Source organism: Bos mutus, chromosome 24, assembly GCF_027580195.1.
Source record: "Bos mutus isolate GX-2022 chromosome 24, NWIPB_WYAK_1.1, whole genome shotgun sequence".
Lineage (NCBI taxonomy): Eukaryota > Metazoa > Chordata > Mammalia > Artiodactyla > Bovidae > Bos > Bos mutus.
Window position 1 is genome coordinate 8,319,048 of NC_091640.1, and position 17,208 is coordinate 8,336,255.

Here is a 17,208-nt window from a genome sequence, read left to right on the forward strand (position 1 = left end):
GGATCTCCTTATAGTACAAGACTCACAAGAGTCTTCTCCAACACTACAGTTCAAAAGCATCAATTCTTTGGCACTCAGCTTTCTTTATAGTCCAACTCTCATATCCATACATGAATACTGGAAAAACCATAGCTTTGACTAGACAGACCTTTGTTGGCAAAGTAACGTCTTTGCTTTTTAATATGCTGGCTAGTTTGCTCATAGCTTTTCTTGCAAGGGGCGAGCGTCTTTTAACTTCATGGCTGCAATCACTGTCTCTCACTGTTTCCATTGTTTCCTCATCTATTTGCCATGAAGTGATGGGACTGGATGCCATGATCTTAGTTTTTTTAATGTTGAGCTATAAGCCAACTTTTTCATTTTGCTCTTTCACTTTCATCAAGAGGCTCTTTAGTTCCTCTTTTTTTTTTTCTGCCATAGGGTGGTATCATCTGCATATCTGAGGTTATTGATATTTCTCCGGGCAATCTTGATTCCAGCACGTGCTTCATCCAGCCCGGCATTTGGCATGAGTACTCTGCATATAAGTTAAATAAGCAGAGTGACAATAATACAGCCTTGACACACTCCTTTCCTGATTTGGAACCAGTCTGTTGTTCCACATCCAGTTCTAACTGTTGCTTCTTGACCTGCATACAGATTTCTCAGGAGGCAGGTAAAGGTGGTCTGGTATTCCTATCTCTTTAAAAGTTTTCCACATTTTGTTGTGATCCACACAGTCAAAGGCTTTGGCACAGTCAATAAAGTAGAAGTAGATGTTTTTCTGGAGCTCTCTTGCTTTTTTCATGATCCAACAGATGTTGGCAATTTGATCTCTGGTTCCTCTGCCTTTTCTAAATCCAACTTGAACATCTCGAAGTTCATGGTTCACGTACTGTTGAAGCCTGGCTTGGAGAACTTAAAGCATTACTTTCCTAGCGTGTGAGATGAATGCCATTGTGCGGTGGTGTGAACATTCTTTGGCATTGCCTCTCTTTGGGATTGGAATGAAAACTGACCTTTTCCAGTCCTGTGGCCACTGCTGAGTTTTCCAAATTTGCTGGCATACAGAGTGCAGCACTTTCACAGCATCATCTTTCAGGATTTGAAAAAGCTCCATTGGAATTCCATCACCTCCACTAGCTTTGTTCGTGTTGATGCTGCCTAAGGCCCAGTTGACTTTGCATTCCAGGATATCAGGCTCTGGGTGAGTGATACACCATTGTGGTTATCTGGGTCATGCAATCCCACTTAGAAGACTTTTTCTTCCCAGTGGGGGATAAAAGGTCTGTACTTTTGAATCTTGAATTTGGAAGTTAATCATCCTATAACTTACCATTTGCCCTATATGTCTGCACTTTTAACCAACCATGGACTGGGCTGTACTGTAGTATTTACTATTGAAACATATCTTCCTATTAAGTGGACCCACACAGTTCAAGCCCGTGTTGTTCAAGGGTCAACTGTACATGACAATAGTCACGGTAAAGTTATGTTGTGAAAAAAAAATACAAATGACATTCAGTAAAAAAGGGTTGGTTTATTAAATAATTTATAAACAAGGAGATAAATATTACACCTTTCCTTGAAATAGCAAGTATGAAAAGTACACAGCAGCAAGAAAGCTATGGTAACCGACTGAGTATATTATTTGTGAATGAGGACTGCACCTCTGCATAAAATTGCCGGGGCATTTGAAGTTAATATACACTGCAGTAACAGGATATGACAGTAAGATAATAGCTGATTTTTTTTTCTTTTTCTTTCTTTATATGATATGGTATTGCTTTGAAAAATTTAAAATAGTCCTTGGCAAGCCTTATCTCATTCAGTCCTTCAGTCTTCTTAATACTAGTCATACAGTGTAAAGTACCCATGTGTCATAGTAATTGTTTATATTATACTCCTTGCTTCTTAGGTACTGCCTTTTTGGTCTCTACTAACTTTGGTTACTACATCATTATATTATTCATTAGGCTGCTTTTCACACCATATTTATTACAGTGGTCAGTTATTTTGGTATTTTAATGTGGATATATATGTAATTATTTCTGCCTTACAGTAGTGAAGTCTCAATTAAATTTTACCATCATATAATGTAATATATATATTCACAGAAAGACTTCAATGAAATGATGAGAAAAGAATGTTTAACTTCTAATAAACACATGTCAAATTAGACTTGGGGGTAATTTGCTTAAAGAAAACCAACTCGTTCAAAAAAAGAATTTTTTAATTTGCTCCTTCCTTTAATCAGACCCTGGGTTTCTCTCATGGGCCTCCAAATATCTATTTCTGTCTACTGTATAGAGGATTAATATCTCATTTTCATTTATTTAAAATTTGTTGACTTGTGGGAGTCAGGAACTTTGTATTTGACAGTTCCAGTTAAACATTAATCTCAACTAATTGCAATTTGAAGAATTTGCTACTGTGAAATTAAAAAGCTCAGCAGTGAAACTGACAGAATTTTCTTTGCTTCTCAATGATAAGTCAAATTACAGAAATGTTGGCTGCTATCTAACGTGAAATCTTATTTCCATAAGGAATATTTTCATGCCCAGCCATCAGAAAGAGGGATGACCTTTAATCAGAGAAAAACTGAAGACTGACAACTGCAATTAAGTAATCCAGATTACAGACCCATGAGAGTTGATCCTCCTTTGGATCAGTCACCCCCGGTGATCAACTGGTTGGATGTAGAGGTGCAGAACATTGAACTATTTTATGTTTTGAACGTGTATTTCAACATCTATTTTTAAGTTTCAAACATGAAGTATGTCCAAATACTTATCTACAAGGAATTATAGTTTCAAAAGATTCTATTTCAAAACCCCACAAATTCCATTTGCCAAACAAGTCACATGCCCACCATTTATGCTTGGGAACTGTATTCCTTGCACAGATGGGGCAACAAGTAGTATAAAATACACACCTGTACACTTTCACTCCTTCCCCAAGAGAAATTACCCAAGCAACCTTTCAATCACAGCCTAGGCCTCGAAAATCTGCAATCTATATCACATCTCAATATGCCTTCTCTTGTTCCAGAAATCTATGTGCTCAAAAGGCAAGTAATTCATACCCTCAACATCATACACTGCAACTATGGCAAGAAAATTACAATAAAAACTTTCATACTGATAAGAGAAAATAGAAGCTATTTATAAAATCTAACTTGGCAGATATTTCAAGAAGCTCATATCTTGCTCATGGGGAAAGCTGTTGGGTTTTGCCTGGGCCTTCCCAGGTGGCTCAGTGGTAAAGAATCTGCCTGCCAATGCAGGAGACCCAGGAGACACGGGTTCAATCCCTGTGTTGGGAAGATTCCCCTGGAGGAGGAAATGGCAACCCACTCCAGTATTCTTGCCTGGAGAATCCTGTGGACAGAGCAGCCTATCAGGCTACAGTCCATGGGGTCACAAAGACTCAGACACAACTGAGCAACTAAGCCTAATGCATGCTGAGCAAGCCTCCTGATAACAGTTGCCGAGTCACTGCTTTTCTAATGTCCTTGGCGTTGTTCTGTAGTTGGTCTTTCCTCACTACATGCTGTGTCCATATCTGAATACAGCTCTGGACATTACTCCCTGTGTTCTGGTGTTGACAGCATTGCTCAGCCCACAACCTTTGGAGGAACTGAAGGTTCTTTTAGATCTTGAGAAATCAGTCTCTTTTATCGCAGGCTGGAAACTCATTTGTCAGCATATTTTTCACAAAAGCTTACAGCCTTTTTGTTTTTCTTTTGAATTCAGTAAATTCCACAGGTCAGCTGTCCCATGTATAATTCTCTGGCAGACGATTGTCTCTGAGCTACCGGTAGTTGCCTTGAATCTGTGGGATATTCTGGGAGAGGCACAATCTGTCTTCTCCCTGTGCCATTTTATTCAACTTCAAGGGTTTACAGAAAATGACCTTAATGAAGAGCTTTTAACAACAGGCTTGAAAGCCACACCACTGAATTGGCCCTTGCTTAAAAGCTCAACCTTAAATAATGTTCATTGCTCAAAGCCATGCTTAGTTTTCTGTCTCAGCGTTTGCAAATGAAAATCAGACCCTGGCAGTCACAGAAGTACTTAAATTTCTGTATTACCTTACATATCTCTTTGAAAATTCAACAAGTCTTTTCTGAATTCATCTTTCCTTTGGGTACTTGTCAAAGGCAATAGTAGCAGACAAACAAACAAAAGTATTAGCCACATACCTATTCATCTAAAAACCACAAGCTCATTCTGTCCATCATCTGCTTTCCAAGGCATTATAGGAAATAATGTACCAAAGCTTTTGAGACTCCACAAAATGGGCTGCCGTCATTCTCACCTGCCATAAGCTTTCTTACCACCTGCAGATAGCACCAGAGCCAATGTCATGTAATTTTAACAGGCCATTTTTGTTTGAAGGACTATACCAGCCAGCCTTAGCTAAGTTTTCCTATAGTAACAAACAAATCCAAAATGTCAGTGGCTTACCACAATAAATATTGACTTTTGTTTTACCCATGTGGATCCGTCTGGGTCCATAAGGGCTCTGCTCCATAGCCTTCCTGTTTCAGAATTCGTGCTGAGAGAATGATGTGAATTTTGGACCTGCTAGCCTCATGACATGAGAGACGGCAGGAAAAGATACATGGGAGAAGAGGCATGTTGGGTTCGCAAAGCTCTGGATGGTGAGTGGCACACGGAGCTTCTGCTTCTTGAGCAAAGCAAACGTCACACGTGCCAAGACTGACATTGATGATGTGGGGAGACTGAGTCTCTCACAGGGAGGGGCAACTAATATAAGCCTTCTGAAGACCACAGCTGTTTTTAACATTCCACAATTAGACGGCTGAATCGGATCTCTGGGAACTAGTACTTCATTAGCCCTGGAACACTGCGTATTATCACAGTTTCCTTCCTGATGATTCAGTCCCAAGCAATTTCTTAAAGCCGATATTGGCAAACACAAAGGTTTATTTACCACCTCCTGCAACAAATGCATGTATATCAAAACCATTCACAGGAATAAAGGCTACAATGAGGTAAAAACCCCAAACCACTCTCGTGAGACTGCCTCTATTCCTCTTCTGACTTATTCTTCCACAGTCCAGCTTCACCACTCATGTACATCATTAAAAAGAACATGTACGTCTTCATAAAAAGAGACATCAAGGATAAAATGCCCATGGACAAGTCAGCTATAGTCAGATCAGGGGGTGATATGTGAGCCTCACACTGGTCAAATAATTCTATTTTCATGGATGTTATTAGATAAGAAGATCTGGTTTGCTTGACTGCAAACAGATTGGATGAAAAATTAAATCTTCAAAGGGGGACTGTGCTCTGTTATTGAATCACCCCTTGGAAAAACAATTTCCATTTTCTTTTTTTAATTTCCAACTGTTTGGCAGTATCTGCAAACACACTTTTTAAACCAGGGAACTAATTATTTTTGCCTCGAAAATTGGCCGACAGGAGCAGACGCAATGCCTGGAACCCCATCTGAAGTAGCTGCCGCCATGGGTGACGGACGCTCTCACACTGACAGGGGCACTGTTTCTCTCAGGAAAACTCTCTGTGTTGTTTGTAACTGCAGCTGAAATCCTCCCGGTCACAGGTGTACCATTAAGGTATCACATTCTTAAACATGCCATAGACCATTAGGTAGTTGACGTTTCACGACATAACTGAGCTGCCTACGTTCTTTGAACATCAGAAAGCACTGGAGAGGATATATATATCATATCATAATCACAACATACATTATGTTTCTATAAGATGTAAAATTAAAGCTTAAAACACAAACTTTTTTTTTTGGCAAAACAAATAGGAGATATTTATTATGTGAATGTGTAGGAAGGACAGGAGGGACTGTGAAAGGGCTGTATTTTAGTAGACACATTTGCCTGCAATGTGGGAGACCTGGGTTCGATCCCTAGGTCGGGAAGATACCCTGGAGAAGGGAATGGCAACCCACTTCAGTATTCTTGCTGGAGTATTCCATGGACAGAGGAGCCTGACGGGCTACAGTCCATAGGGTTGCAAAGAGTTGGACACAGCTGAGCTACTAACACTTTTTGTTCAAAGAGTCCTAAGGATTTTGTCTATTATTTGTTCAATAATCTCAGCCAGTCTTGTGGTTTTAAATATTGTGTATTAACACATGACCACCACCAGATTTATATCTCCAGCATTAACTGCTCCTCTGGATGTCTCTATATATCTGATTTCCATTAAAACATCAAGTTTTGTGCTAAAAAAAAAAGGACTATAACTGAGATAAACTTTTATATCAAGGCCAATACACAAATAACTTATTCTTTAAGCCTAAGCACTCACCTACAATCTTCAGTGTATATTAATCAAACATATGTTCAAAATCAACCTAAAATTGATATGATAAAACTGCTATATTTATCATATTCATCATCAATATGAAACACAGCACTATAACAAATAAAATCTTCAAAAGTACATTAAAAAAATCAAGTTTTAATGACACCAATGATACCACGCCCACCCACACACACCCCCAAGCTAAAACGTATCTGAAGCTATAGGGCATATGTAGCAAATGCCCAACTAACACTACAAAACAAGCATGTTGTCTATGTAATATTTTCCTCTTTCCTTATGCTTTTAGTTGATTTCAAATTTAAAATGTGAAGTTTTTATATCAAGTAATGCCATTTGCTAATAAAAAAGAAAATGCTTTTTCTATGCTATCAAATGCTATTTTGAATCTATCTAAAATGTGTTCCACTTAAAAAGTACCTTGTCTTCTTTTTGGTTGAGTCCCCATTTTAGTTCTTCTACTCGAAGTCTCAGTTTCTTCACTTCAGCTTCATTTTGATCCACGAGGTTGTTGGCGTGAGTCAGTTCTGCTGTCTTTGCCTGGTACTGTCTGCTTAGCTTACAGTAGGCATGCTGAAGGTCCACGAGTTCCTTTCAAAAGAAAACAAGGATCCTGTTATTTATAGCTTGCTCTGATAAAATCAGAGGATGGGCAACTTCTTTTGAAAAAACAGAAGAACACTTTAGGAAGAATTCAGATGGGTATCTTTTCATCTGGAACTCTACCTTTCTGCAGTTAAACATTATGATTGTCATTGTTCAGTCACCCAGTTGTATCCAACTCTTTGTGACCCCATGGACTGCAGCACACCAGGCTTCCCTGTCCTTCACCATCTCCTAGAGTTTGCTCAAGCTCCTGTCCATTGAGTCAGTGACGCCATCCAACTATCTCATCCTCTGTCACCCTCTTCTCATCCTGCCCTCAATCTTTCCTAGCATCAGGGTCTTTTCCATATTTTCTGTATTATGATTAGCATATTATGATAGGTGGAAGATGTATTTCTGTATGGCTAAAATACAGTGCAACTCTTTATGCACTTGAGTGAATGACCCATTTTTCATGTTATGCAAATTTAGTTTTTATGTATGTTTTCCCAAAGAAATCTTGTATCCATAAAGGAAGAATAAGATGTAATAAAAATAAGAACAAGAAGAACTGTTCATCTGATAAATCAGTCTAAGTATTAAAAGTTAGCAGACTATCTGGTTTTAGTTATTTCTCTAAGAAAAAAGTTTTAGTGCTGCCATATTCATGCTGAAAGCACGTGAATGTGGCTCAGAGATCTGAAGTAAGGGACCCATCTGGGAAGAAACCAGAGTGAATCCACCATGAAGGGACTGATTCCTAACCAACTTTGTTATAATCAATACTGTAAAGAAATGAATTAACAGGTTACATTAATTGGCTTCAGATTGGAATTAACATAGCTTTTCATTTTTAGTTCAAGTTTGCTGTGCAAAATTAACAATATTGTAATTGTTGAAAACATCTTTATTAATACTATGAAGAAAAAAAAAGCCTCTAGTTCCTCATAATGTTATAGTACTTTAGGAAAGTCTCAGAACATTTCTTTAACTTCCTGAAAAACACTGTCATAGTACTTATAAAAATAATGCATACAAAATACAAATAATATATAATACACATAGAAAAGCACATGAGAGGGCACTAGTTAAAAATGTATGGTCAAAAATTTTTGGGACAACTAGGTAGACAATTGGAGACCTTTACTCATATACTATTACTACCACTAATAAAAAAGAATCAGATTTAATAGTTTTAAAAAGCCATAAAGTATTGGAAAACACTGGACAAAAACTTAGATACTTTTTTTAAATTGCCAATGGGGAAAGGTTTTCTATATACCATCATGAGATCACAGAATAATAAATTTAATCATAATAGGTATACAGTGTGTGTATAGCTAATAAAATAGTCTGTCCTACACAGAAAATGCTGTAACAAGGGACAGGTCTCTTACTAATGAGTTATATGAAGTCTATACCAGTTAACTTCATATAAAATATGGAAGGTCAGAGTTCACAGGAAAGCATACAGAATATCTTAAACATTGAAAGCCATTCATCCTCATCCAAAACTCAGGAAACACCTTTCCAATTTCTGTAACATACTGACAAGACAAAATTACAGAAATGCAGGAGAGATTCATGGCTGCTGGGGATCAAGGTTGGAGGGGAGGGCAGTTTCAGGCGAGCAGGGGATGTGGTGAGGGCAGATCAGGGATCCTCATCTTGATGAAAAGTTCTGTGTTTTGACTGCATTGATGTTGATATCCTGATTGTAATATCCGACCATAGTTTTGTAAGGTGATACCATGGGGGGAATCTAGAGAAAATACACACAGATCTCTCCATACTATTTCTTATGTGAGTGCGTGCTAAGGTGTTTCAGTCCTGTCTGACTCTGTGACCCCATGGACTGCAGCGTGCCAGGCTTCCCTATCCTTCACCATCTTCCAGAGTTTGCTCAACCTCATGTCCATTGCGTTGGTAATGCCATCCAACCATCTCATCCTCTGTCACCCCTTCTCCTGCACTCAGTCTACAATTATATATAAAAAAAAAGTATAATGAAAGAAAACACATCAAGGTGCTGTTCCTCAAGTCTTCAGACTGGCAGGATTAAGTGTGATAAGATAATCTGTTGGTAAAACATCACAAAATCATGATTAATGGAAATATTTTGCCAAATTCTTTAAAATGAAAAATGTATGTAAACCCCAGCCCAGCCATTCTGCTTCCAGAAATGTGTTCTACAGATAGACAACATGGTTGGGTGAAATGCTGTGTCCATGTGGATATGTAGTACAGAATTCTTTTTCTGTTAATAGTGAATGATTAGAAATGAATGTCATACCATCATATAGAGCTGATTAAATAAAAAGCCATTAAGCCATTAAATATAATATGGCAGCCTTTTGTATATGGACATGATATCTCCAAATACTCTATTAAGTAAAGGAAAACACAAAAGAATGTGAAGCACATGTTATCACAGGGAAGAAAAGCTGGTGTGAAGTGAACTGTGCTATCACACCATTTATTACTGGCGGCCTCTCAGCCTCCATGAGACTCAGAACTCCAATTAGAACAGGTGAAAGTCCTGCAGAGGTGGGAAGAAGGTGTGGACTGCAGGGCAGGACCTGGGGAGAAAGTACTGACCACTCTCAGGAAAAGGCAGAGAAGGGCTCCATGACAACCAGTCACCCATCACACTTTCCAGTGTCCCCTGACAATGTGAATATCAGACAGCTGAGAGACTCCTGGAATCTTGCCGCTGTCCTGCAACGCCTGGCCCCTCACAGGAGTCAGAATCACAACCAGTGATATTTAAACCCCAGCAATGCTGATGGCAGCTGGAAAGAGACCTCGACAGGTAGCTAGACACCTGCTGACAGGCAGACCCACAATCCCTTCCTCTGCCTCACCGTAACAGTGCAGTTTATGGCTTCACAGCAGTGTTTTAGCAAATGACACCCCAAACCACATTTATTAATAGAATGCAAACAGACTTCTCCTTTCTTCCCTTCAGAATACAATTTCCCAATGCCAAATTATATACCTGATGGCTTCACATTGAGATATGCAACAGGGAACACAGTTCTATTATTTGGAATGAAAATGGAGCATTTAATGACAGATTTTCTTGATCTGTCACAAACATAAAGAATCTGCCACAAAAATAATGCAGAGCTTAATGGAAGGGTTGTCACAATTTGTAAAAGGATGGCTTTTTCTCAGGAATTATGCACCTCGTTGCAACTACCTAAATACCTTTGCAATTTAGTAAAACTATTTCTCCATCCATGCTGTGGCTTTAGGCTTGTACAGTTCACTTAATTTGGTTTAAATGGAATTAAGTAAACATAAGTAGCTTCTCAGGTGGCACTAGTGGTAAAGAATCTCCCTGCCAATGCAGGAGACTTAAGAGACATGGGTTCAATCCCTGGGTCAGGAAGATCCCCTGGAGGAGGAAATGGCAACCTGCTTCAGTATTCTTGCCTGGAGAATTCCATGGACAGAGGAGCCTGGTGGGCTACAGTCCAGGGGTTGCAAAGAGTCAGACAGAACTGAAGTGACTTAGCATGCACAAGTAAATATAAACAACCTTTGAGAAGTGCAGATAGGAAGAAAGGAAAGAAAAACTTTGCTGTTGGCAAAACAAATTTCCCCCAAGCATGTGTCATCCTTGTAGGTAGATCTGTGGCCTTCATGATCCACTGTGAGGCCATTTGTTCAGGGAAGGTCACCTTATTCTCAGGCCCAGGAGGTGGGTGTGTTAGTCAATGTCTATTCCCTGTGAGTGGTCCCCAAGCCTGCAGCATGGGAACTCCAGCCAAGATTTACTTAATTATTAATAGAAGCTCAGGACTTGGGACCCAGCAACACTGGGTGACAAGCCCTCCAGATGTTTATGACTCAACACAAAGTTTGAGGACTGCTAGTGTATGCCAACTGTAGTAAGCTTTACTCTTAGCAGTAATTGTTTTAGAAAAGTAGACAAAACATAAGTGAGCAATGAAATGTGAGCAGTCTCCTCAGATGGGAAGAGGCGATGTAGAATTTTTAGCACTTAAAAGGAGGATACATGCCTGGAGGTACAACAGTCTGGGCCAGTAGGAGAATCTTGCTTACAGCTGAGGTCGAGCGAACCTGGCCTAGCCTGGGCACATTTCGTTACGAGAAAATATATCAAATGGTATATACAGTCAAAATATTTAAATTATGTTCATAGGATACATTTTACTTTGTTCTAAAAAAAGACTAAAACTGAATTTCACTTTGGGAGAAAAATATTTCATTATTAAAGATATTTTTAAAAAATCAGTTTAAAAACACAAATATAAAAAGTCAGTTTAGGATGATGGTATGGTCAGTCAGGTCTGACTCTTTGTGATTCCATGGACTGTAACCCACCAGGATCCTCTATCCATGGAATTTTCCAGGCAAGAATCCTGGAGTGGGTTGCCATTTCGTCCTCCAGAAGATCTTTCCCACCCAAGGACTGAATCCTAGCCTCTTGCATCCCATGCATTAGCACGTGGATTCTTTACCATTACATCACCTGGAAAACCTAACTCCTAGACTATTTACATAGGGTGAAAGACTTTACCTGCCTCCCGAGAAATCTGTATGCAGGTCAAGAGGCAACAGTTAGAACTGGACATGGAACAACAGACTGGTTCCAAATAGGAAAAGGAGTACATCAAGGCTGTATATTGTCACCCTGCTTATTTAACTTATATGCAGAGTACATCATGAGAAACTCTGGGCTGGAAGAAGCACAAGCTGGAATCAAGACTGCCAGGAGAAATATCAATAACCTCAGATATGCAGATGAAACCACCCTTATGGCAGAAAGTGAAGAAGAACTAAAGAGCCTCTTGATGAAAGTGAAAGAGGAGAGTGAAAAAGTTGGCTTAAAGCTCAACATGCAGAAAACTAAGATCATGGCATCCTGTCCCATCACTTCATGGCAGATAGATGGGGAAACAGTGGAAACAGTGACTGACTTTATTTTTCTGGGCTCCAAAATTACTGCAGATGGTGATTTCAGCCATGAAGTTAAAAGACGCTTACTCCTTGGAAGGAAAGTTATGACCAACCTAAATGGCATATTGAAAAGCAGAGACACTAGTTTGCCAACAAAGGTCCATCTAGTCAAAGCTATGGTTTTTCCTGTGGTCATGTATGGATGTGAGAGTTGGACCATAAAGAAAGCTGAGTGCTGAGGAATTGATGCTTTTGAACTGTGGTGTTGGAGAAAACTCTTGAGAGTTTCTTGGACTGCAAGGAGATCCAACCAGTCCATCCTAAAGGAGATCAGTCCTGGGTGTTCATTGGAAGGACTGATCTTGATTGAAGCTGAAACTTTGGCCACCTGATGCAAAGAGCTGACTCAATGGAAAACACCCTGATGCTGGGAAAGATTGAGGGCAGGAGGAGAAGGGGATGACAGAGGATGAGATGGTTGGATGTCATCATTGACCCAATGAACATGGGTTTGGGTGGACTCTGGGAGTTGGTGATGGACAGGGAGGCCTGGCGTGCTGAGGTTCATGGGGTCACAAAGAGTCGGACACGACTGAGTGAGTGAACTGAACTGAATACATGAAATGTTGAAGTTTAACTGATTTCATTTTTTAAGATTTTCTTTTTAATGTGGACCATTTATAAAGTGACAATATTGTCACCCTGTTTATTTAACTTATATGCAGAGTACATCATGAGAAATGCTGGACTGGAAGAAACACAAACTGGAATCAAGATTGCCGGGAAAAATATCAATAACCTCAGATATGCAGATGACACCACCCTTATGGCAGAAAGTGAAGAGGACCTAAAAATCCTCTTGATGAAAGTGAAAGTGGAGAGTGAAAAAGTTGGCTTAAAGCTCAGCATTCAGAAAACGAAGATCATGGCATCCGGTCCCATCACTTCATGGGAAATAGATGGGGAAACAGTGGAAACAGTGTCAGACTTTATTTTTCTGGGCTCCAAAATCACTACAGATGGTGACTGCAGCCATGAAATTAAAAGATGCTTACTCCTTGGAATGAAAGTTATGACCAACCTAGACAGCATATTCAAAAGCAGAGACATTACTTTGCCAACAAAGGTTTGTCTAGTCAAGGCTATGGTTTTTCCTGTGGTCATGTATGGATGTGAGAGTTGGACTGTGAAGAAGGCTGAGCGCCGAAGAATTGATGCTTTTGAACTGTGGTGTTGGAGAAGACTGTTGAGAGTCCCTTGGACTGCAAGGAGATCCAACCAGTCCATTCTGAAGGAGATCAGCCCTGAGATTTCTTTGGAAGGAATGATGCTAAAGCTGAAACTCCAGTACTTTGGCCACCTCATGTGAAGAGTTGACTCACTGGAAAAGACTCTGGGAGGGACTGGGGGCAGGAGGAGAAGGGGATGACAGAGGATGAGATGGCTGGATGGCATCACTGACTCGATGGACGTGAGTCTGAGTGAACTCCAGGAGTTGGTGTTGGACAGGGAGGCCTGGTGTGCTGCGATTCATGGGATCGCAAGGGGTCGGACACGACTGAGCGACTGATCTGATCTGATCTGATTTATAAAGTCTTTATTGAATTTGTTACAATATTGCTTCTGTTTATGTTTTGTTTTTTTGGCCATGAGGTATGTGGGATCTTAGTTCCCTGACTAGGGAACCCACACCTGCTGCATTGGAAGGTGAAGTTCTAACCACTGTACCACCAGGGAAGTCCCTGAAGTTTAACTGATTTTGATTGTGACAAGCTGACAGAATTAAAATGCATTTTCTTATAATATTAAATAACAAGTGAAAGGCTGGTAAAATGCATCAAATAAGCTCATTTGCATGCATGAATTTGAAGGAAAAACAAAATGAGATTGGCAAACTTTTAAGTTATTATGTTATTTTGTTCAATTTTTAAAAAATAATCATAGAAAATTAGAAAATTTTGGCATCTGTAATTTCAAACATGCATAACAATAGTGTATTGATATGTAGAGAACTTGAAATTAACAGTATACTATATGATTCAACTATATTTAAAAGAGAGAAGCACTTAGAAAATTGAAAATAACTTGCTCATGGTCTGTTGATAGCCTTGTTAGACTCCAGCTGTGAGTAATAATGCTATCAACAAGAGCAGATTCTCTCTTCTCAAAAGTTGACTCAGACACATTGGATGGTTATTACAATCAAATGCATCTACTTGAATAAAGAATTCACATGCTCATCCAAATTAAGTACATTATAAAAATATCTTACACCACCTGCTTATTAGGATAAATGTCAGTATCTATTTATATCTTCAATTCTGACCTCAAGAAGTACAGACATCAAAAGAATGTATATTTCTGTAGAATTCAGTGTTATCCGTAAACACATATGATACTTGGTGAACGATAACACGTTTAAAATGAGAACATTTCTGTGGTCTTAAGTGGCATCTTTAGAGGGCTCACTTAATATCTTATATGTTAAATGTAAATAGAGTGGTTTTAGTGCTTTCTGTAGAATTGAGACAATATCAGTCATTCATTCAATGAGCACTTACGGTCTACTATGTGCAAACGACTAGCATAAAAGTAAACAAGGTAACACGATCTTTAACCTCACAGATGTTAGAATCCAGCAGAAATAATAGGTTAGAGACAATCAAACAAGCAAATTTTCTCATTGTGACAAGTACTAAGAGATAAGCCAATAAGTGGATAGGAGGGAATGATTTATGAAAGGTGGTTGATAAGCAGGAAAGACCTGGGGTGAGAGGATACTGTCCTGGGCCCTCCAGGGCCGCCTTCAGGAAGGAGGATGGATTCCACCAGTTACTGGAAATGTCTAATCGCTGCCCTTTCCCCTTGGCTGTAAGAAACCTCCTTGCTAAGCCACACCCCCTCTCCGGGGCAGCCTGGTCAGGAGCTACTCTTCTCACCCCAATTTGCAACAGCTCCCGAGATCTATGCACTTCCCATTGACTCAGATGGTAAAGAATCCACCTGCAATGCAGGAGACCCAGGTTTGATCCCTGGGTCAGGAAGGTCTCCTGGAGAAGGGAACAGCAACCCACTCTAGTATTCTTGCTTGAGAAATCCCATGGACAGAGGAGCCTGGTGGGCTACAGTCCACGGTATCACTGACTCAATGGACATGAGTTTGAGGAAACTCTGAGAGATAGTGAAGAACAAGCATATGGCAGTCCATGGGGTTGCAAAGAGTCAGACACAAGTGAGTGAGTGAACAACCACCACCCAAGATCTATCCCAGCTTCAGAGGTACTCAGAGGTACTAGGTTATCACTTTACCCTGGTCCTAGTTCTCTCTGCCCTTTGCCACTTGGTCTCTTTCTCCATAGGTGGTGTACTCCCTAATAAACTTCCTACATTTTCTTATCTGTCTCATAATCTTCCTTCCAGGTGGCACAAAGGCCAACACTCATTTTCCTATGGCTGTCACTTGGGGAGATATGATTATAGTCAAAACACTGTATTATATACTCCAAGGTTGCTAAAAGACTAGGTATTAAATTTTCTCACCACAAAAACTAAACAATTATGTAATATAATGTTGGTGTTAACACTATGGTGGTAATTATATTGCAATATATAAATGCATAAAATCAACACATTGTACACCTTAAACTTATGTGAAATTATTAAGTCAATTACATCTCAATAAAAACTACTCTCTACAAAAGAAGAAATACAGTACAAATACCATGGATGGAAAATAGATGATGGAAACTTTCCTGAGAAAGTTAAGCAAAAAGGGTGCAAAGCCACAATGTAGTAGCTACATGTTACATCAGTCTTTTCTATGTGTAGATGTGTGTGTGTGTGTGAGGTCCACAGGTTGAAAATCAAACACTGGAGTTTGTGTGAATTCAATGCCATTTGTGCTTATTCAGTATGACAGGTAACTAAGCAACTGATCAAAAAAAAAAATGTTTGCTGAGCATCTACTAATCTCTTAAATAGTCAGTTATGTCAATATTCCCAATAATATTCAATTTTTTTGAAAATACAAAAAAGCTTCATTAACTTTGACTTCTTTTTAAATCCTAGTTTCCTCATCTGTAAAATGCATACAATAGCAATTTCACAGAATGGTAACCTTTATTTTTTTTAACCATTTATCATTTATTTATTATTATTTTTTTTTTACTTTACAATATTGTATTGGTTTTGCCATACATCAACATGAATCCGCCACGGGTGTACATGTGTTCCCCATCCTGAACCCCCCTCCCATCTCCCTCCCCGTACCATCCCTCTGGGTCATCCCAGTGCACCAGCCCCAAGCATCCTGTATCCTGCATCGAACCTGGACTGGCAATTCTTTTCTTATATGATATCATACATGTTTCAATTCCATTCTCCCAAGAATGGTAACCTTTAAATGACACAATAGGTGTAAGTCGTTTGTGAAACAGTAAATGTAACAGGATAGGAAGACAAACTGGCTAAGCTATGTTAGTTAATTATCAAATGAAATAGTAAGGTGAGGTGTCAGTAATGCAGAGGGAATAGAACAACTCAGTGATTGCCACCAGAGGTTGGGTTCTTTTCATCTTTCTGCTTGGTCACCCTTAGCTCATATGTGGACTTTGTTCTTAAGCTTTGTGTATTATAATCCCAAAATATCTGTTGACTCTTGCTGGGAAGCAAACAGGAAGTAAAGGAACAAAGATAAAAGTGGTTTTCTCCAAGTGAAATTTTGCCTTTTTTGTTGACAGGGCAACCTCTCAATGCTAGGTTATTGAGGGGGAAAAATGACCAGAAAAATTTGCACAAAAATACTGAGCAAAATAAAAATATAAGAATATATTCAAAGTTAGTCATACTGTAAACAAACTGAGAAACAAACAAAAAAAAAAGCTAGGCGAGATTATTAAAGCACAGACAGATAGTGGGAAATAAAAACATATAAAGAAATGAACAGTAGACTTATAATCTGCAGCAAAAGAAACTTTATTACAATAAATACAATAATGTCTTCAGTTGCTGAGTAACCTAGAATTCTAAATCCAGCTAACCTAATATGTGAGAGGCAGGGCAAAATCAATTTAATTTTAGGCAGAGACAGGGTTTTCCATCCACATTTTCTTGATGAAAGAACTCAGACAGGATGTTCTTTGGGAATTTATCTTTTCACAGTTCTTGGAATTCATCAAATCCCTTCCTGTCTCAGAGTATTCAGAGATGCTTTTCCTTTTGCCTACAAAGAGCTTTTGCAACTCCATACTCATCTGCCTCCTAATTATCATTCAGGTCCCAGTTTAAATATGATTTACTCTGAAATGCTTTCTTGATTACCCAAAAGTGAATAATGACTCAGAGTATTATTTTCACTTATCTTTCATTTCCTTTATAGTTTTTA

General features: G+C 39.1%; 1 protein-coding gene across 10 annotated transcripts in view; it reads right to left on the reverse strand.

Moving 5' to 3' along the window:
* CCDC102B (coiled-coil domain containing 102B) overlaps nucleotides 1-17,208 on the reverse strand; it is a 340,996-nt gene that overhangs the window by 133,856 nt on the left and 189,932 nt on the right. For all 10 annotated transcript variants that reach the window (XM_070361705.1, XM_070361701.1, XM_070361709.1 and 7 more), the window contains exon 7: nucleotides 6,732-6,902. In XM_070361705.1, coding sequence (XP_070217806.1) covers nucleotides 6,732-6,902 — 171 coding nt within the window. The remainder of the gene's footprint in view (nucleotides 1-6,731; nucleotides 6,903-17,208) is intronic.